This window comes from Perca flavescens, chromosome 6 (genome assembly GCF_004354835.1).
Source record: "Perca flavescens isolate YP-PL-M2 chromosome 6, PFLA_1.0, whole genome shotgun sequence".
Taxonomy (NCBI): domain Eukaryota; kingdom Metazoa; phylum Chordata; class Actinopteri; order Perciformes; family Percidae; genus Perca; species Perca flavescens.
Window position 1 is genome coordinate 24,060,437 of NC_041336.1, and position 22,511 is coordinate 24,082,947.

The 22,511-nt window shown below is 40.8% G+C and overlaps 2 protein-coding genes across 2 annotated transcripts; one reads left to right on the plus strand and one right to left on the minus strand.

The window, feature by feature from the left end:
* Positions 1-6,366: 6,366 nt before the first annotated feature.
* On the plus strand, positions 6,367-8,132 carry LOC114557658 (nuclear factor 7, brain-like). The gene is made up of 2 exons (XM_028581251.1): positions 6,367-6,442; positions 6,612-8,132. The coding sequence occupies exon 2, from the start codon at positions 6,614-6,616 to the stop codon at positions 7,889-7,891; it is 1,278 nt and encodes a 425-aa protein (XP_028437052.1). The 5' UTR covers positions 6,367-6,442; positions 6,612-6,613; the 3' UTR covers positions 7,892-8,132.
* Positions 8,133-9,920: 1,788 nt separating this feature from the next.
* Positions 9,921-14,147, minus strand: LOC114557877 (CCN family member 3). The gene is made up of 5 exons (XM_028581577.1): positions 13,958-14,147; positions 13,215-13,443; positions 12,816-13,070; positions 12,155-12,384; positions 9,921-11,497 (listed from the first exon to the last, which is right to left on the minus strand). Exons 1-5 carry the CDS (start codon positions 14,003-14,005, stop codon positions 11,204-11,206), a joined length of 1,056 nt encoding a protein of 351 aa, XP_028437378.1. The 5' UTR covers positions 14,006-14,147; the 3' UTR covers positions 9,921-11,203.
* Between the last annotated feature and the right edge of the window lie 8,364 nt (positions 14,148-22,511).

Genomic DNA, 22,511 nt, shown 5'->3' on the forward strand with positions numbered 1-22,511 from the left:
CAACTTTAGCCGTCACTATAGCTATTAACAATGTAGCCACTGACACCTACTGGTGGTATTTTAAATTAATGTCTGTAAGGTTAAACGTCTCAGTAAAACCACTGGGAACTCTCAGGCCCATTAAACAAAAAGATATACAAGGGTCATTTTTACCAATTACAATCAAAATAATAAACAGACTGCATTAAAATATCTTCATGCTGGGAGATTTTAATTTAGTTCTAGGCTATCAACCTTTGCACTCATATTTATGTATTGATGATGATTTGTTTCTTTTTTATTCCTGTGTTATTTGACCTATTTTGCTGTGGGTGTTATTTTTGATACACAGACAGATGTCCTGCATTGGTGCAATACAGATTATTCTATTATATTCTAGAAATCCAACAGTAAGCCTTCTTGTATCTTGAAATTTGAAAGTTATAGGCCATCAACACAAACAGACCGTCTTAGCTTATTTCCCCCAAACATCCATCCATCCATCCATCCATCCATCCATCTTCGTCCGCTTATCCGGTGTCGGGTCGCGGGGGGAGCAGCTCCAGCAGGGGACCCCAAACTTCCCTTTCCCGAGCAACATTAACCAGCTCCGACTGGGGATCCTGAGCGTTCCCAGGCCAGGTTGGAGATATAATCCCTCCACCTAGTCCTGGGTCTTCCCGAGGCCTCCTCCCAGCTGGACGTGCCTGGAACACCTCCCTAGGGAGGCGCCCAGGGGCATCCTTACCAGATGCCCGAACCACCTCAACTGGCTCCTTTCGACGCAAAGAGCAGCGGCTCTCTCCGAGCTCCTCACGGATGACTGAGCTTCTCACCCTATCTCTAAGGGAGACGCCAGCCACCCTCCTGAGGAAACCCATTTCGCCGCTTGTACCCTGGATCTCGTTCTTTCGGTCATGACCCAGCCTTCATGACCATAGGTGAGGGTAGGAACGAAAACTGACCGGTAGATCGAGAGCTTTGCCTTCTGGCTCAGCTCTCTTTTCGTCACAACGGTGCGATAGATTGAATGCAATACCACACCCGCTGCGCCGATTCTCCGACCAATCTCCCGCTCCATTGTCCCCTCACTCGCGAACACAACCCCAAGGTACTTGAACTCCTTCACTTGGGGTAAGGACTCATTCCCTACCTGGAGAAGGCATTCCATCGGTTTCCTGCTGAGAACCATGGCCTCAGATTTAGAGGTGCTGATCCTCATCCCAACCGCTTCACACTCGGTTGCGAACCGATCCAGTGAGTGCTGAAGGTCGCAGGCCGATGATGCCATCAGGACCACATCATCTGCAAAGAGCAGCGATGAGATCCCCAGCCCACCAAACTGCAACCCCTCCCCACCCCGACTACGCCTCGATATCCTGTCCATAAATATTACAAACAGGATTGGTGACAAAGCGCAGCCCTGGCGGAGGCCAACCCTCACCTGAAACGAGTCCGACTTACTACCGAGAACCCGGACACAGCTCTCACTTTGGTCATACAGAGATTGGATGGCTCTGAGTAGAGACCCCCTCACCCCATACTCCCGCAGCACCTCCCACAGTATCTCCCGGGGACCCGGTCATACGCCTTCTCCAAATCCACAAAACACATGTAGACCCGGTTGGGCATACTCCCAGGCTCCCTCCAGGATCCTTGCGAGAGTGAAGAGCTGGTCCGTTGTTCCACGACCAGGACGAAATCTGCATTGTTCCTCCTCAACCCGAGGTTCGACTATCGGCCGAACCCTCCTTTCCAGCACCTTGGAGTAGACTTTACCAGGGAGGCTGAGAAGTGTGATACCCCTATAATTGGCACACACCCTCTGGTCCCCTTTTTAAAAGGGGAACCACCACCCCAGTCTGCCACTCCTTTGGCACCGTCCCAGACTTCCACGCAATGTTGAAGAGGCGTGTCAACCAGGACAGCCCCTCCACACCCAGAGCCTTGAGCATTTCTGGACGGATCTCATCAATCCCTGGGGCTTTGCCACTGTGTAGTTGTTTGACTACATCAGTGACTTCCGCCTGGGAAATCGACGACAATCCCCCATTATCCTCCAGCTCTGCCTCTAAGATAGAGGGCGTATTAGTCGGATTCAGGAGTTCCTCAAAGTGCTCCTTCCACCGCCCTATTACCTCCTCAGTTGAGGTCAACAGTGTCCCATCCTTACTGTACACAGCTTGGATGGTTCCCCGCCTCCTGAGGTGGCGAACAGTTTTCCAGAAGCACTTTGGTGCTGACCGAAAGTCCTTCTCCATGTCTTCTCAAACTTCTCCCACACCCGCTGCTTTGCCTCTTTCACGGCAGAGGCTGCAGCCCTTCGGGCCCTTCGGTACCCTGCAACTGCCTCCGAGTCCTCCGGGATAACATATCCCGGAAAGACTCCTTCTTCAGTCGGACGGCTTCCCTGACCACCGTGTCCACCACGGTGTTCGTGGGTTACCGCCCCTTGAGGCACCTAAGACCCTAAGACCACAGCTCCTCGCCGCAGCTTCAGCAATGGAAACTTTGAACATTGTCCACTGGGTTCAATGCCCCCAGCCTCCACAGGGATGCACGAAAAGCTCCGCCCGGAGGTGTGAGTTGAAAGTCTGTCGGACAGGGCCTCCTCCAGACGTTCCCAATTTACCCGCACTACACGTTTGGGCTTACCAGGTCTGTCCAGAGTCTTCCCCACCCTCTGACCCAACTCACCACCAGATGGTGATCGGTTGACAGCTCTGCCCCTCTCTTCACCCGAGTGTCCAAAACATACGGCCTCAGATCAGATGAAACGATTATAAAATTGATCATTGACCTTCGGCCTAGGGTGCTCTGGTACCAGGTACACTTATGAGCATCCCTATGTTCGAACATGGTGTTTGTTATAGACAATCCATGACTAGCACAGAAGTCCAACAACAAACAACCACTCTGGTTTAGATCAGGGAGGCCGTTCCTCCCAATCACGCCTCCAGGTGTCTCCATCATTGCCCACGTGTGCGTTGAAGTCCCCCAGCAGAACAATGGAGTCCCCCACTGGAGCCCCATGCAGGACTCCAGTCAAGGTCTCCAAGAAGGCCGAATACTCCGAACTCCTGTTTGGTGCATATGCACAAACAACAGTCAGAGTTTTCCCCACAACCCGCAGGCGTGGGGAGGCGACCCTCTCGTCCACCGGGGTAAACTCCAACACAGCGGCGCCAGCCGGGGCTTGTGAGTATCCCCACCGCCGCCCGGCGCCTCACACCCTGGGCAACTCCGGAGAAGAAAAGAGTCCAACCCCTATCCAGGAGTATGGTTCCAGAACCAAGACTGTGCGTAGAGGTAAGCCCCACCAGATCTAACCGGTAGTGCTCCACCTCCCGCACCAGTTCCGCCCTTCCCCACAGAGAGGTGACGTTCCACGTCCCCAGAGCCAGCGTCTGCCGCCCGGGTCTGGTCCGTCGAGGCCCCTGACCTTCACTGCCACCCATGTGGCATTGCACCCGACCCCAACGACCCCAAACATTTAGTTATTAATTTAAATGCACAATAATGTTCCATAAACTGTCTTTTTTTATAAAGATGCTCAGGTTAAAGTATTAAATCGAACATTCAAACTTCACAAGTTTGAATTAAATGAATAATGTTAAAATGAAGTGCACAACTAAGCCTTTTCAAGAAGCTTTGAGTCACCTCTTATATATATATATATATATATATATATATATATATATATATATACACACACATGCATGAAGATTATTAAAAAAAAGAAACTGAATTTCTATTTTTGGGAGTCCAAAATACATTATGAAGGAGGCATGAGAAACCAAGATGTGTATGTAGATCTATGTGCACATATGAATATTATGAAAAATAAGGGCATGATCTAATGATTTAATATTAAATATTTCTGTGTCTATGTCTTAATTATTCAAATTGTGTAGTCACTGGAATGTTTAGTGCAGGCAGGCTGTATAATAAAGGAGCCTTACTTGCTTGCCTTCTGAACTACATATATCATCACTACTGAGCTGCACCAAAGAGGAGTTTATTTTGAGAAAGAGACTAAAACAGAAATACTAAGAATAATTTGGCTTAATGAGGTGTATGAGCAACACTTGATTTTTACTTTTATATGGAAATGAGCTATCAGAGGAAATGTACATTCTTTGTTGTGGTAAAGTCCTTCAAAATAAACAAACAACAAACAAACAAACAGATAACTCAATCTTATTAAAGGTGATGGTATTTAAAGGTTGTTAATTAATCTTTTTTTTAATCCTCGGTCAGCCTGAGCAGCATGTTAACTACAAACTGTTTTTTTCAATGTAACAGAGCAGCTGCAGAGAGAGTTATGCTTACACACAAGCACACAATCACACATGGGATTTATATTGTCGGTCTATGAACTGGCTGGTAATTAGGAGAGTGCCATGTTGAAGAGCACTGCAACCAATTTAGGAGATGCAAGTTTTCAGAGATAAAGCTAGAGAAATATTCCTCTGACATGTTCTGCACCACTATATTATTTGTTCTTTCAGGATTTATAGGTGCCCTGTAGAGTTTTAGTAAACAAAAAAAAAACATTCAATGTTTCTCACCAAAATGCATTGTGTGTGTATCGCTGAGGTCTGATAAGCGTATTGAGTGCATTTCCATTCTCATAAGGATAAATTGCAAAGCTAATTATTTCTGCATGGTTTGCCCTCATGTTGATTTGCTTGCAGTCTACACTTGCACTTTCACGTTTTGCTTTGTTGGCACAATGAAAACGCTTTTTGCGCCTTACTGCCACCAACTGTCAATCAGCAGAATAAATCTTTTTAAAACAACTCCAGCAACCTCCAGAGGCCAAGATCTGTATTGATACAAAATGTTTGTAAAGCACATGCAGTTGATATCAACTGAGACAATACTGGAGGGGACAACACTGAATCGGGTTGATTATGAAAGCTGTGTTGCAATGTATGTATACCATGTATGCAGCACTTTGTGCCTTACATACTAGAGTCATGAAAGAATCATGTTAATATGATGCAAAAGAACTTTGAAAATCAAATCAAAATGTGTCCTCAAAAGGCAAAGACTAGACAGATGTTTTCTCAGAGCAACTGGGGAGCTGATGAGGGGACTGGGAGAAGGTGTGCACATAGGTGTGGAGGTCAGGTGGAGTGGAATGGTGGGCAACATGGTGGGGACTACATCAGGTCAGAGAGGGAACAATAGGGAAAGCAAAAGGTGTGTTAGTTATTGGCAGACTGACAACAGGAAATTAATTATGCAAAGATGCATGGAATTTACAAGAGATACTGCAATAGTTTCTTCCTCCTACACAAAAGAATGATTAACAATACTTGCACCATGTATTAGATTAGATTTTCACAGTAAAAGCCAAATACCAGGACTTTAGGATTGGTTTGGCAGAGTGGTAACTGCTGTCCCAACAGCTGGTTACACAGGCCTTACAGACAGCATGCACATGAAAGAAAGGCCTTGGTGAAAACATCAGGGCACAGGAAGTGCTTTTTAGATAGAAGACTGCTGGCTGAGGACAGGAGAGAAGATCCTTTTTTATTTTGAATACTTAGTTTAATATCTTTTGCAGGCCTCACACTTTTCAATATAATGTTAAATCACGTTGTTACTAAAATATTGATGTGATTTATTACTATCACAGTAAAACAAATATAATCCAAGAGGTGTTACTTTTTATTTTTGATAAATGAATATATATTTTTACAGGAATGCTGATTACAAGAACAAGCAATCAAAAAACACACTTTACACAAGTAACTATAGGTGGTTAAATGTTATAGAAGTCAAGTAAGAAGTGGCTGAAATACAATGCATAACATCAGCTTCATAATCCATATTAGGCAAATGCATGGCCAAAAGTAATCAAATTACATTATTAATTCATCAAGTGAAATTTGGAGTTACATTTGCAGACACATTCATACTTCTTTCCACTCTATCTTAAAGTGAAACCACCTAACTAAACAGCAGTTTTACAGAATAGAATATTTGTGGAGTGATTCATTTCATTTTCATGGCACAGAAGTTTCACTCCTTTCATGTTAACTCTTTAAGAGCGGAGACAAATAATTTCACACAAGATGACTTGATTCAGAGACAGAGCTCCTTTTAGTGTTTGAGTTGGGCACAGATGCTCATTGTGGTTTGAGTTGGTGTTACTTTGGTTGAGTGGATCTGTTATTACACTGACACCAAAAACTTACAGTGACACCAGAAGTAGTAATAAAGTGTTCTTTATTGGTTTTATTAGCAGAAATTATGCTCAAAATCATATTTTTCGTTTCATGTCATAAGGGGTTAATATCATGCAGGAAGAGCAGATGGGTGGAGTATGAGCCAGGGCAGGAGGAGCACTATTGCATCATTTATAGAGAAATGAAACTAAACTGATAAACACAGAGAAGTTCGCCCATTCGCATACAAAGACAGACAACAGCAGAGCAGAGCATCCAAGAAGGTGACATTCAACTTCCCTGTTAAATACTTGATAATATTCTGATATTGTAGAGTATTGTTAGCTACGTGTAATGAACTTTGCACCTTTTGTTGACAAAATGGCTCACACCAGTAGCACTTAGGAGTAAAAAAGGATGGTTCTTAGCTTTCAAACCTCTCCTCTCCTCTAGATATGGCCACGGCCTGCAGTTTCCTGTCTGAAGATCAGTTCCAGTGCTCCATCTGTCTGGATGTTTTTACCGAGCCTGTTTCAATTCCATGTGGACACAACTTCTGCAAGTCCTGTCTCACCAGGCACTGGGAGGGCAAAGAGCAGTGTCAGTGTCCACTGTGCAACGCAAAGTTCAACAAAGGGCTCAAACTTTGTGTCAACACTGCATTCAGGGAGGTGGTGGAGAATTTCAAGGAACACAATATTATAGCTAACAATTATTCCCCAGTCAAACCAGGACAGGTGCCATGTGACTGCTGCCTTGGCAACAAGTTCAAAGCCTCTAAAACCTGTTTGGTTTGCTTGGCCTCTTATTGTGAAACGCACCTAGAGCCTCATCAGAGAGTTCCAGCTTTAAAGAGACACAAACTGACTAATCCTGTGCATAACCTGGAGGACAAAATATGCAAGAAACACAACAGGATGTTGGAGCTCTTCTGCAGGAATGACCAGGCATGTGTTTGTGTCCTGTGTACAGAACATAGCTCTCATGATATGGTCCCTTTAGAGGAAGCATATGTCGACAAGAGGGTTCACATGGGGAAGAAAAAGACAGAAGTGCGGGAAATGAAACATAAGCGTGGAAAGAGGGCTCAGAAGACAAAAGTGACAGTGCAGACCAAGAGAAAAGGCAAATATGAAGTGATGGCAAAAAATGTAGGCATGAATCAAATACAAGCGTCTCTCTCACACCAATTCAACAGACATGGCTATTATCCAGGAAACAGGGAGTTTCCTGAAGGAAGATTCTACCGTGAGGTTCAGGCCGAAGAGAATACCGGCGGCTTGGATATAGAAGAGTTGATGCGTGGGATGAGGACATTTATACTTTACCCCAGGAATGAAAACTGGGTCATAAGGTTAGGAACTGACACCAACTGCAATGCTCTACATGAGGTCCCAGTCCACCTCTTCTTGATTAGGAAACCTGAGAGAGTCGTTGTGTTTGTAGACTATGACGCTGGATTGGTGTCCTTTGTTGACGCAGACACTGCAACCCTGGTCTACTTTTTTACTGGCTGCAAATTCAACGAGAGCATGTACCTATTCTACAGCCACAGTCCTACAAAGAAAAACAGCTGGGGTAAGAAGCTACAAATGGGAGTTCAGAAGATAAAAGAATGGTCACAACTTCCAGATACCAAATTCTGCTTGCTTTGTATTGTCTTTGTCTTTGTATTAGTTGTTTGTATTAGTATTGCAGTATCAGAACACGTTTTAAATCATGAAAAGAAATAGAAACTTGTTCTTTCTACTGTGGTGAATGCACTTGCAGAGGCAGGGATAGTTAAAACCAGCATCTTGTTTCTCTCACTTAACCATGTGTAACAAAATGATTAAGGTTCACATACAGTGAGTCTGTAAATCACAATGAAGTTGTAAATAGGACTTTGTATGCTTGTTTTGTTATTTGGTGTTGAATTATCAGTATTTAATATACAAAATTAATTTACATAAAATTTACATCTCTGTGAAACATGATGGTAGCATCATTTCTATAATGGATCAACCACTCTAAACATTTAGTGTACGCAAAGTACCTCAGTATCAGTATGTGTACTCCACACAAAGTGTTGAATGGAGTGTGATTTCACATTGATGATCACTGTAGTGAAGATGGTGACACAGACTGTATTCAAATACACCACTAGAGGGGGCAATCTACCTACCCTTCATACAAACAGCAGCACTCACTTCTTATTCAATTCCTACAGAGATTAATCTTGTTCCTTGTTTCTGACTAAATTGCCTGCAAATTAACAACATGGTAAACATTAAATTATCAATATGTTGGCATTGTGTAGTCAGGTAGCTTACAGCCTCACAGAAGTGTTCCATATCAGCATCTTAAAGCAACATTTTCAGACAGACAGACAGACAAGATAAAAAAAAATACAGTATCGTCAAACCAAGCCAGTCTGTATAGTCTGTTGTTCTTTGACAACCATACTGTTTGAGCAGTACTGAATCAAGACTTAAGAAGGGGAAGGTCCACCACTCATTGATACACCTTCATGAAGTTTAACTAACAAAAACATTCCAGTTTGAATGACAAATGTCAGTGCCTGTATTGTTTCATTTTGTATTATATCATTATAACATTTCCCTCAAAACCACAAATGTGGACCTCATGGTGGCATTAGAGGGAAAATCAGGGGATCACCAAAGCCATTAGGATTCATCAACTGAGGACCATCATGGCAAGAACATCTAATAGTTGTTTAGATATAACCGTACAAACAAACAAACAAACAGACAGACAGACAGACAGACAGACAGACGGACAGACAGACTTTGCCATCCCCAGAGCCATGTCACAAGAATGGCTAATGAAAACAGACTAACAACAAATAACTCTTTTTGGTCCGTCTTTTCATGTATTTAGTGTTTAGCTTGCTCTCACTGTGTATAAAGAGAACACAACACCATAGCTACAACCAGATGTGTAGAACACAGTGTCAGTCCCCCACTGATCCAAGCTACTGATGAACCAAAGTTTCCACATGTGTAGCTATTTTAGGAAGCAGTAGCAATCCCACAGGAGATAAGAGGGTTTTCCACTGTGACCTTCCATTTGGGGTTCAGAGAGAGAGAGTTCAAAGGGGTCAGTGGGGCTCGGGGAGTTTGGTAACTTCTGGGTCCCATATGATAACATCCTGGACTGTTAAAGGGGAATCCACAGGAAGAGGTTTACACCAAATGCAAAAAGATGTGCATTCATTTCTAGGGAAAGAGAATATGGTACTATAGCTATGTAGGCTATGTGAGAAGAGAAATCAGTATTTAACTCTCATGTGGTTAAATCTATTTGGTAATCTTTTGTATTATTTTACTTTTAAAATAGGTGTTAAGTCTCCAGTAGTGATACATGTAGAGCAGCCATATTGTTTGCATTAGGTAACACTTGACCTACATAACACATCCAAGATACAATTTTTAACATTACGGTGTGATGTAGGGCACTGACCTGCCACACATCAAACAACACGAGAAGCCAATTGTAGGAGAAATGTTTTAGGCAACGTTTATTTAACATTTAGTCCTGACGACTACTTCCTCATTTATGCCTATCCATTCATAATGTATATTTCCCAGCTTCCCTCTATTATCTTCAGTTTAAAACCTTCCAATTCCTTCTTGATCCAACCAAGTCAGCCCAAAGCTACCTCTCATTTAAACACATAACATCATCTCCTTTATCAGCACAATTAATTGCATTCGAGAAAAGAGTTTTGTGTTGAATATAATAAAGAGATTCAAACTTTGATACAAAAAAATACACATTTATGTTGAGTTTTGCATTATTATTTAGACAGCTACAACAAGCAGTGTGAAATATAATTCAAGTAGTAAGCAAAACAATACCACATATCAACATATACAATTCATGTTATCATTGTTACCAATTAAATCTGTGTATTTGATACACACTCAGTCAAACAAGTTATACAGCAAGTATTTACAAAACTTTTGTCATTATAAAAATAGCTGTTATGTGCACTAGCTTTAACAAAAAAAATCCCTTCTATACCTAAAAAACAACAACATACATTTGCATTTATTGACGAGAACATAGACATTATACATTTTACAACGGGGGTTAAATTTCAGGCGGATGTTAGAAATGACACTAAGTCACTACAGTGACCTCTCATTCATAGGTTGAGCCCTTGGTTTGGACCAGGTCAAAGCACACAGTCCAGTTATTTAAAAAATGTGTCCCATAGTTGAAACATGTCCATGGCAGTGCCACTAAAAGGTAACAGTTCACCCTATAATCCTTTCTTTCCCTCTTGCTTCTCTTTCTTCTTCTTTTTTATCAATCTGAAAGTAATGGGATTGCAGTATTCTTATTAAAGTTTTTTTTTCTAGATTAAGGTGTCAAAGTGTCAGAGTACAGTAGATGTTTTAATTCATTCTGAAAGAGGACCTACTTGCTTCCTTACATTGCTGAAGCTTCTTTTTTTTAGGCTGAACAAAACCCAACTGTGGTTTCATGCTCTTTGTCTTGTTTCCTGATTGGCCGACCTGACTGTCAATCAAACAGTCCGGTTGGAAGGCTTCAAGCAACCATGACTATCCTGTATATCTGCACTACCCTGTAACTGTACACCTTCATACTATTTGACCTCTTGAATAGAGGCTGTTTTACGTTGACCTTCACAATGTAAGAGCACCTACAGACAATTGTCCAACCGTCTGATGTGGTTGGATGGAGAGAATCAATATATCACAAGGTTTAAGTGCTTTGATTCTACTTAACATAGTGAATATGACAGTTATTTGTCCACAGGATGTTACAAAACTAAATCGCTCTCCAGGAGAGAGCGATAGAGAGCTATTTAGTTCTCTACGATCTCAACAAGAAAAGAGGATTCTCATTTTACGAATACAAGTATGATTCTGAACCATAATAAGCAGACATAATCTTATTTTCACTGTGGATATGTCGCAGACAGTCTTGTTTTAATCTAAAATTTCGAGTCAATGCAACTCATGTTTTTATGTTTTTTTAAGTAAAGATAATGCTCTTGTCCCTCAAGAGTGACTTTATGACCTATAACCGCTGTATCCCAGCTCGGATGGCTGCCACACAGCATTGTCTCGGGGGCAATGGCTGTGGCAGGCACAGGTCAGGATGGCCATGACTGGTTTCCTGGTGGTTTTACCGTTGGCACACTGGAACTCCACCACGGCAGTCTTGGTTCTGTGGGGGGTGCAGCAGCGGCCGTCTGTGCAGGAGCCACAGTAGCGAGGCTTGTAGGCCTGGACGCTGGTGCAGTTCTTATAGGAGAGGTGGACGGCTGTGTCGCTCCTCACCATCCTCTGACACTTACTGCCTCGCTGCAGGGAGAAAAGAGTCGCTCAAATGAATGAATGTCAACTAGCTCTCTTGAGAAAAGAATGTCATTCAATGGGATTTTTATGAGGGAAATTCCAGCTGGTTCTAAGCAAAATATGCAGTATGTATTCTCATGCTGCTGGCATCTAATTAAGCTAAAGCAAATGTAGATCTCATAGATAACATGAAAAGAACATGACATAGGCATAGATTTCAGGGGGGATATTTAGAAGAGGTAAGATTTGTCCCCCTCAAAAAATATGAAAGACAGCTACTCCCCAAAAGAGGTCAAATTAACCGTTCAGGGGTTTTTAAACATGTAGGGAAAACAAGAACTGTGTCTACTTGTGCTACATTGGGGGGTTAAAGAACACAACAGCAGCGTGACAAATAAAGATAGAATTATGTTGATTTAAAGTTTGGAGCTTCTGGCTTTAACAAGGCCTAATTCTCTAACAGATTTGTTGTTAAGATGTACATGATTCCTAAAAAACATCCCGAAACACGTGTGATGGTTTGAATACGCAAAATGCAGCAAATTAGGTGTTTGACGCTCAATATTTTATGGAGGAGGACCTAGAGACCCCACGGTTATAATGTGTCCCCCACTAATGTTGAAACCAAAGCTACGCCCTTGGAATATGGCATCCAAAAAGTACCTTCGGTGCAAGCTGTGTGAGCTGCGTCTGGTCCTGCTGGTCGTCACAGGGTCTGATCATACACAGTCGGCTCTGCTTCATCATCTCACACTGGCGATTCTTATTAGTGACCCTGGTGGACACCCCCATGCCGCAGGTTTGAGAGCAGGCGCCCCACTCTGTGGTCTGCTCAATGCAGTTCAGGCTAGGGTCCCAGTTGTCAAATCTCACTGTTTCCTCCTGACGATAGGCTGAGGGAACACACAGGTGGACAGTGGATTAGAGAAAGAAATCGACACATCATCTGGTACAAAAAAGTTCAAAAAGTAGACAAAGGTGTTTAGCTGAAAACTTGACCAAAAAAGCGACCAATGAAAAAAATCATATAAACTATAGAAAACCTGCATCACATTGCTGTTTCACATTCCAGATTGAAGTGACAACACTGTCTCTTTCCTCTGTGTTTCCTCTTTCTTTCTTAGCTCTCACTCTATTTTCCTCTTTCCTTCCTTCCTTGGTTACTGCTCCCTTACCCTGATGAGGTCAGAGAAATGTACATAACCTTTAAACTTTGTGTCTCGCACTGCAGTGACACTAACGTCAAAGAGGAATGGGTGATTGTATGTGTCTATCTGTAGTATATATATTTCATCCCATCTCACCCTACTTCCAGACTACTCACCCGCCATGGCAAAGCCGCCCAGTGCACTGGCCTCGCCCTGGGGCTCACACACCCACTTCTCGCAGCACTCTCCAGGCACCAGGACCCTGCGTGGCATGGGGCAGTCCGGCCCGGGCAGCATCACGTCCACGGTGCAGCGCGGCACACAAGCGATCTGCCCATTACGGCACATACACTGGTACTTACAGCTGGGAAAGAAGGTCTGGCCGTTCTGATAGACAGAACCGTCCAAAACACACACATCTCCTTCATGAGCTGGAGGAAAGAGACAAAACAGGAAAAAAGGCTTTAAGAGTGGTTTTATTTCTTCTTCGTTTTTAATTAAAACATCTCTCATTCAAAAGAAGTATAACTGATGTCATACTGGACATCCTGCATACAATGTCATTGCCCACTCACCGGCACAGATACCAGTCCTCTTGTGGACGTCAGCGGTGTATTCACATTGCAGCCCTTTGCGTGTGTCACAGGGGTTCGCTTCAGAGCAGACCTGCCCTTTCTGACGGGCACACACCAGGCAGCAGGCGCAGTCATCCAGGATCAAAGGCACCCCAGGGAGACACATGGGGGGCGCCTTAGGGCACTGGCATCGCCGAGGACACACCTGTGACCAGACTTGAGTAAACACCTGGGAGAGAAAAAAGAATTGGTGTTTTACCTGTTGATGAAAGTCTTTTTCTCTCTAATCCAACCAAAGTGACGAGTTTTTGACAAATGGAATTTAAATTTTTTTTTTACAGGGAACAAAAGCAAATTTTGTAGGGTAGTTTAAATTTACATATCTTGTGAAAAAGGAGGCATTTGCAGCGTATCAAACAGTGACTTCAGTAAACTTTCATAACAGTTACTTGCTCACTTGGTGAAACTCATTTGTACTGTTGGTAAAAAGTGGCTAAAACATGTTTTTCCATTCATCAATTTATACAAATTAAGATGCCATGTAATGCTTTGAAATTGCACTTAAATTCTTCTGTGAAAATTACAGAAGTAGCAGCATCTTCTAATTATGAAATTATTGTCTGAAAAATAATCCAAGTGAAAAGATTTTTTTTTATAAAATAAAATATTGTCTTTAACTTAAACCTCTTCAGAGTATCTGGCGTCACAATATAGAACACTCTCTAAATGAAAACAGTGCCTACCTGTGCTGTAAAGAAGACAAAAAGAGCTCTCTGTGACAGATTGGTCATCTTCCTGTTAAGTAGAGCAGAATCAAAAATATCTGCAGTCTAAAAAGTGTTTATTTGTCGTTATTGGAGCTGATTTGAGTCCTTTGGTTTGGGGTTGAATCGTCCCTCCTCTCTGGCTGTGGTGTAGCAGAAGGTTGTGATCTCTTTGTCGTTCTGGCTCAAGACTCGGGAGAGGAGGACCTTATATAGCGGAGCTGTCCTGCTGGCACCATGACAACAAACAGGAAGGAATGTCGGAGAGACCCAGAGTGCTGGAGGAAGATAAGAGTCACATTTTATTGTGAGATCCTGTCAAAGGGGATACCACAAACATACAGAGAGGTTCATTCAACATCCTGCAAAAATACTTGTTTTTTAATATATATACATGTTATTTATTGTATAACTTATTATTGTTTTTTGTTTGTTATTAACTAATTTGCTTACACACTTACACACTTTCTTTGCACTCCAGGATGTTCATGTTGTTAAATATCATGGCATGGGGGTTCCCTTACATTGGTCCTACTGACAGTGGGCGGTGACCCTTTGACCTCTCTCGACGAACCCTAATTAAGAGGTCACAGTGGAAAACCCTCTTAGTCTCTGTAGGATTGCTACTGCTTCCTAAAATAGCTACACAGTGGAAACTTTGGTTCATCAGTAGCTTGGATCAGAGGGGGGGGGACTGACACTGTGGTCGACACATCTGGTCAGAGATGTGTTATGGTTTCCTACGAGCAGAGGTACACGGAAGGATTTAGGGGTGAAGCTGACTGGATCCCTGAGCAGATGGTGGTGTGTGTGTGTGTGTGGGGGGGGGGGGGGGGGTGATAGTGAGATAATCAATATTGTTATTATTTATAATGTATATAGTTCAAGAAGTTATATTATCAGAATGAATCATAAAAATGATGAATGATCATAAAAATGAATGAAAAATGAATCATAAAAATGATGAATGATCATAAAAATACATGCAACAGCCTTAACCATTACATGTCTTTCTACTACATGGCTAAGCACTTACTGTATATAGATATTTAAGGTTATTTTGTTTGATTTTTTTAGGTGCATTTTTAAGTATTATAGGTACAAACATTGCTGATGTCCCTTCCTACCAGCTGATCAGGTTGAAGTTGAAAATTCCCACACAGTCTTAAGAAAAGGTCCAATTAGCCAAAATACACAAAGACACCTGTGTGGCTTTAGCAAGGATGTGCAGGGCTCTTAAGAAAATATTACTGTACTGTACGTTAGAAATCCAGAGCACTCTTTTGAATTTGAATGGAAACTCTGAAAGATGTGTGTAAATCTAAAGTATTAAAAAATAGGATTACATAGAAATTATTTTAGAGAGTAGGTAGGTATAAACTAATGTGTTGCTTCGGTTCAGTGTTAAACATGTTCTATTCTTTATTATTCTTGACATGCACTATTTGGTTACACCCTCTACTACCATTTTATTTATTGCAGTATTTGTTGCCTGTTGCCATAGCAATGTCTTGCTCTCGGCAAAGTCAAAAATCTAAAATATGTGACCTAGAACAACCACATCTAGCCAGCTGTTTTGAATAACATTTGGTTCCTCCTAACTTTCTTCCTTCATCAATGAAATATATCACCTCCAAACACTCAAAGATGTCTCAGTCTGGACTTTACTGTCCATCCACAGTCTTATCTATTGACTCCATCACCCAGTTAGTAAAAAAAAAAAAAGAGAATGAAATTGAGGTTAATTTCTTTTTTTCTGAATGACTTGTAATTCCAGCAAACAGTGGATAGCTCTGTGCAAATTCCAATTCAGTGCTGTTCGAATAGTTTGCCAGAAGAAGTTAAAGAATGTCAAATTTCACAGGATGGTTGTGTTTGCTGACTCTGTGTGTATTTCTGCTCCTTTACTGCTTCTGCTTTGGTCTTTTTAAAGCTAATTCTAATCCTGTTTTGCTGCTGAGGTGTGAGACAGAACAGGACATGGTGCTGCACCAAAGATGTTTTTAGCTGCTGCACCCACAATAAACCAAGGAAGGATCACATGATTGGTCTTTCCCTCACAAATGTTTTGTATTTGGAAATATGTTCGGTTCATTTGATTGTAATCCCTCCAAAGAATGCTTTTCTTCTGTTTCTCTTCAGCCTTCTTCTACTTATTTAACTCTTCGGCATCCAAGGCTCTTTCTCTCAGTAAGGCCTGCATGGCCACTCACTGGCATCAATCTCACCTCAAATTGCTCTTTTCATTGTTTTCCCATTCTTTATGCTTCCATACTTCTCACAGACACAGACACATACTGGAAGTTAGTAATGATTAAATTGGGAACATTGGCGAACAGCCTGAAATGCAAAAACACATCCTGGAAAACACTGCAGGCTTATTTTCTTTGTGACCGCTTGGCACAGTATGGCAAAGTATGATATCTCCCAGGAATGAGGTGGGAAGTCTGCATACGCACATTTATGGTATCTGTGAAATATTTGCACTGTAGAGAGTGACATATGGAGAAGACAGACAGGGGGACAAAGATGGAGGAATGAGAGGAAATCAGGCTGCTGGCCTGAAACGGAGAGAGATGGGGGAGGCAGAGAAGGAAGGATGGACAAAGTGACATGCAGTAGACACTGTAGCCTGTGCTGTATTTAGTTCCTTGTCTGTTTCCTTTGTCCAGAGGGGGTCTGTGGTAGGACCAGTGGCTTTTGAGAATTTACACCTTATGTTATTATCTATGTCTCATCTTTTGTTTACCCCCTAAATATCCTTCACTCTCCAGTGGTAGAACACGTGTCAGTACCACTTTAAATGGACGTTTCACACAGTCTTTTCTATACAAAGACACAGTAAAAGCCTTCTACTAACAGTTGACTTGTTAGACTGCTAGCTGGTGTTGGACACTGCTGTAGGGCATCAAACCTTTGGCCAAGTGGTCAGGCCACCACTGAGAGCTCACCATGATTCGCTGAGAGTTTACACTGACAGTCCAACATCATTAATGTTTTTGTAACAGATGATACAGTAACATATGTGGTCAACAGTCTGTGTGGCGCAGTAGGTGGAGGATCTTCTCTGTCCCTTTCCACATGACATCTTCTGTTCAGAGCGAGGAAATGAATGAGAGAAAATATATGAAACAAAAACATTACAGAGTGCAAGTTTTATTATATTCTGTTTACATTAATGAGCAGATATTAAAGGTGTCTTTATGTTTTTAGTTTATGGTCAGAATTCTGCTTTCTTGATTAATAGTTTGGGATGCCAAAATAATTTTTGATGCAATGCAGGAGCATTAATATTCACTTTGGGGATTTTGGTAGGAATATTGTTCCTGCCAGTCATTTTCTGTTGATACCAGCGTCTGGAGTCACATAGTCATTCATGAATCTATGCTTGCAGACACCGTATTACTTCAGGAACAGATGAACTCAGAGGAAGCAAAACTATTCAGATTAAAGATATACAAAGTCATATTACTGATTATTAAGTTATCCATTTATGATTAAAAACAAAAACATAATTAAAAGTTGCATGTCAAGGAACTTACTTACTTATGTGTCAGCAGGTGTAATGGGAAATAATTATAATGGGAACTATTAACATTACATCAGTCTGGTTGGTACAGCTGAAAAAGCTTAAATTTAAATATTTTGACTTGGAATTCCTTCTTGGCTGAGAAGTCTCCGGCAGATTTTTGGTAATGTTCAGTGTAAGATGTGTTTTTTTAATTCAATAATCTTCTTCCTCAAAGGTTTGTAATTGTAATGTCTTACTCTTACTCTTCGGTTTGATAACTGTCTGTACAAACAGCATTCAGCACCTGAGAACCATCTGGGACGAGTCATATTTGGAACGAAACATTTATGAAGTATAGTGCAAATATGGCCAGATGACTGGAGAATGAGAATGATGTAATTAGAGGCACAGATTGCTGTTTGTAATAATTGTGTCGGACCATTACATACACAACATGAAGAAAAGCTGCTCATTTCCTGCATGACATCATATATTCTTTCTGTTTCATGTTTTTATGCAATGATCTATTTAATTATTTGACATGTTTCTGTGATGTGTTTTTAAGTGCTTCTTCATCCTCTGCATTGTCTACGCTGCAGAACTAATGTGTCAAGTAAATCAAAGAGTTAAATCACCAGGGGTCGGAGTGTATTTGATCAGTGCTCTTCCAAAGGAAACCCAGACAAATAGCTTGAATAATTCCACATGGCTAAAATAGCATTTCCTTTGGTCCAAATATTATTATTTTTCCAGATCATTAAACACTGGCTTCCAGTCTTTGGGCATGTAACTCCACAGCACACCATTGCTGGCTTACAGCGCATACGTATGATATCTACTGAAAGGAATTTTAATCACTGTTGATCCGTCCGTGTTGTTAGACACAAAATGGAAATGTCAGCTTAATGGGATATACTATAACCAGTGAAGGTTAAAGCATCGCAGATGTTGCTCTAGGGAATAGTCTGGAGACAGTTTGTATTTGACTGCGAGTTCAGGCTGTGGTTCACAAAGAGTTGAAAAGTTCTGAAAAAAGTGGCTGGTATTCTCCCTGTAACCCATCTCCTTACCTTACCTTCTCCCACGCACATCATCAGTTTACATTACTTCCTCCAAAGATTCATGGATGAAATTGAGTGCTCCTCATATTTTCAATTTGCTGTCAGGAAGCAGGTTTAACGGCTTGGGAGGCGGCCGCAAATCTCTCACCCAGGTTTATTTGCTGCACGCCACTATACATGAGCTGAGACACCGGAATGGAGGCAGATGTGTCTTATGGTGGGTGGCTATGGATGGATGCAATATGGAGCTTCCACTAATAAAACACACACCATGGAAAAAACTCATTTCATGCAGATGTCAATGGCTTTATGTTCTGTCAGAGCAGACAGATCTGATGGAAACCTTGTGTTTAGAAGAGCAGGCAGTGAGTAGCTACTACCAAAGAATGACCAGAATTCCCTTCGTATGTCTTGTTTTGTTGTTATTTAGCAGGATATCTCTAAACTTCAGACACAGTTGTTTGTGTAGATTTGGATCTACATAGGTGCAATGCCAGAAATATCTAAAAGGATTTCGACAATACATTTTTGAACATTTTCTATATCTGCTCGTGAACAACTTAATTAACTTAATGAACGAAGAAAACAATCAGCTATTATTATATCAGGTGATATTAGCTTATTGTAGATATATGGGTATATTCACGTCAGTGAAAGGTGGTGTCCTGAATGTGAGTGAGTGAGGTGAGTGAATGACAGTGCTTTTCTTCAAAACCACCAGTGTGTGAAAGGTGGCCAGCTCTGCGCATTATTGCTATTGAGATTGGTCTCCCAGCAAAATCATTATTAAAGTGCTCATATTATGAGGTTGTACCAGAATAGGTTTATGTGGTTTCATTTTCAGAAAACACCATATATTTGTTCTACTGCACATTGCTGCAGCTCCTCTTTTCACCCTGTGTGTTGAGCTCTCCGTTTTAGAGAGTGAAGCATCTCACTTCTGTACCATCTTTGTTGGGAGTCGCACATGCACAGTAAGGCGAGCATTATAACGTGTGTTACAAAGTGACGCACGTTTGTTTCTGAAGTAAAGGCTGGACTACAATAGAGCTGTTTGGAGCAGTTTGTGAACAGTGTTTTCTGTTGGAGATGGTAAGTCCCTATGGGGTAGACTTTGGGCTTTTTCACTTTGTAAACCTATAACGTGCACAAAAAGATACATAACACAATAAAGGAAAGGGGAAAAGCCAAAAAGCATAATATGAGCACTTTAAAGCTTTATTTCTCAATTGTCCAGTTTACTCATGACATTGTGCTGTATTGTCTGTGGAAACAGTTAACCAAGTCAGTAACACTTTAAAACAACTACACACTATGAAGCATAGTTACGCATTAGTAAATACTGAATTTTTTCAGACATTATTAAACATTAGTATGTAATTCATAAACACAGTCGTACATGCTTTATTCTTGATTAAAAACCTCATCTATAATGTGCTTTATTAATGAACTTTCATACTTTATAAATGATGGATTTACCATTTCTAAATTGAGTATTACATCAATTACAAACCAGTTATTAAGGAGCTGTTACTGGTTCACAAAATTTTAATCTCATTTATAAATGCTTTGTGAGGCATAGTTCTCACTTTAGATGAGTTCACACAAATACTTAACTAACAATGAGTAACTACCTGAATTAATCATGAATTGCTGCATTAATAAGTGTTTATAAAACATATACTAACACACTAACTGACCACTAGTGCATGTCTAAATCATGTGTAAATACATGCATACATGTACATCTAAATAGTTTGGTAATCATTTACTTACACTTTCTTAATGTACTTGTGAAATGTAAATATCTGGTTTGTACTTTATGTTAAACCTAATTTAGAAATGGTGAAACCATCATTCATAAAGCATGAAAATACAATCATTAAACACATTATAGATATTAATCAAGAATAAAACATGTATAACTGGGTTTATGAATACCATACTAATGTGTAATAATGTTGAAACAATGCTTTATAAATGATGAATTAAGTATTTACTGATGCCTTACTGATGCCTCATAGGGTGTAGATATTATAAAGTGTTACCACAAAGTCAGATGTAGTGAAGCATTTTTCTTTACATACTTATTGGTTACTGGTATGAGTGGTCACAGGCTAACAAACTCTCAAACTTAGTTACACTTCTCTGACAGGACACCCTGTTGAGCGTTTTTGTCACTGTGTGCAGCCATGGACGGACAGTGATGTTTGTTTAAACTTCTTCTTGGTTGAAGAACCGAACACATGGCTGCCACTTGGGGGAGATCTCGTACAAAAACAAAAATATTCAAATTTATGGCCACATTTTTACAGGTATTATTTTTAGCAGTGCACAGAGAGCACGGGAAACAGAACAAACCCAGGGAGGTCTGACTGGAACGATGAAACAAATGTTTCATCCTGGAAGGAGGATCAGATCTGTGCTTGAACTTTTGGCCATTTGGCCATTAGTCTAATGTTTATATCTAGATTAACGATGATCCCTGAGTTTGACTTGGCCTGTTAATTTAGTCATATAAGGCATTCACAGCTTTCATATAAATGTCATATTTGAGATGTGTTGCTATTTGCTTGTTTCAAATAAACTGAAGGCTTATTTGAAATTCTTGCCCAGCTTTCATAGCCAATATAAAAACTTGTAGCATAAAAAGCATTTTCGTCTGCCAGATGGTTTGAGTAATTGGCTTTGTGTCACATTCCACGACTGCTTCCTGGTTTGTTTGGGGCAATGGTTGTAAATTGACAGTGTTTGTCAACCACATGAAAACGTCCAATTTGTATAGAGAGTGACGTAGTTAACAGACTTCAGAGTGTCACACTTAAAACAACATGACCACACATTTCACATTATTTACCCAACACCATTCTAAATACAGGTCCCTTTTACTCACTTACATGCTGTAAGTGTCAAAGTGCTGCGTGACGTACATGCACTTTATGATTGTTACAGAAATACTGTTCAAAAGGAATTGTTAGCACACTTAGCCCTCACTCTCGCTCGCTTTCTTGGAGCAGAGTTTAACATTTTTCCTGCAAGATTTGGCTTTTCATCTATAAAAATAGCAGAACAAAATCAGAGTTAAAATTAAAAATATTGTACCTTTTTAATTTTAGTTATCGTTTGCTGCTACAAAACATTTTAAACATGCAAAATATGTCTGCAATCTCATGCTGTCTCCTAATTTGTCAAACCTTTGTCCACTAACAGCTGCCTCACTTCAGATCTATTATAATCCACAGCAAGAAAAGTGAATTTGGGGCATAAAAAAATGAAATATTGAAAGATCTCTTGAATTTTCATTTAATGTACTAAGTGTGTTGTTGAAAGAACATTGGTTGTAGAGTAAGCACTCAAAACCTTTCATTTATGTTATTTAACTTGATTTAGGATAGAAGATAATTGAAATTTCTAGCACAAATTTCAATGAGTTAGTGTGCCTGATTGACCTTCTGTTAAAAAGGTTGTTGAGGTGCTCGGCTGAAACCATGACAACCATTGACCTGGCAGATCCATACATTGTGCGTGTTGGTAAAGGCAATGTTGGGGTTTCACCTAGGAGAGGGGCAGAAACGCAACCTTACATAAGGGCAGAGGGAGACTTTTAAGGGTTACAATTTACAACAGCTTTCTTATTTGTTGTTTACTTAGTGAGAATGCTCTGGAGCCATAGAAGAAAAGAAGAAGAGAAAAAAAGACAGACAAGGAACCGGGGTCAGTGGTCTGTCCGTCTGAGGAGCCTGGTGCCTTGGCCTTTTAAAAATGTAACTACTTATTGTTCTTTGTAAAGCACAGATGAGCACATACCAGCTTCATGCAGAAAAACAGCTATTCTTACACTGGCTGGCAGTTTAAGTAATGGCTGTTTTTGGTCAGTACCAATGAGATGTGGTAGAAAAAGAGTAGAAAAGTGATTGTTAATACAAAATCATTTCAGAAACATGGAGCATTTTCTGGCGGG

Bases quoted from the DNA above. Each gene is read 5' to 3' on its own strand.
- LOC114557877 (XM_028581577.1), bottom strand. From the start codon at position 14,005: ATGACCAATCTGTCACAGAGAGCTCTTTTTGTCTTCTTTACAGCACAG. The intron at 13,444-13,957 runs GTAGGCACTGTT...TTTCTCTCCCAG, and splicing joins TTGTCTTCTTTACAGCACAG to GTGTTTACTCAAGTCTGGTC. The intron at 13,071-13,214 runs GTGAGTGGGCAA...TCTTTCCTCCAG, and splicing joins GAGGACTGGTATCTGTGCCG to CTCATGAAGGAGATGTGTGT.
- LOC114557658 (XM_028581251.1), top strand. From the start codon at position 6,614: ATGGCCACGGCCTGCAGTTTCCTGTCTGAAGATCAGTTCCAGTGCTCC.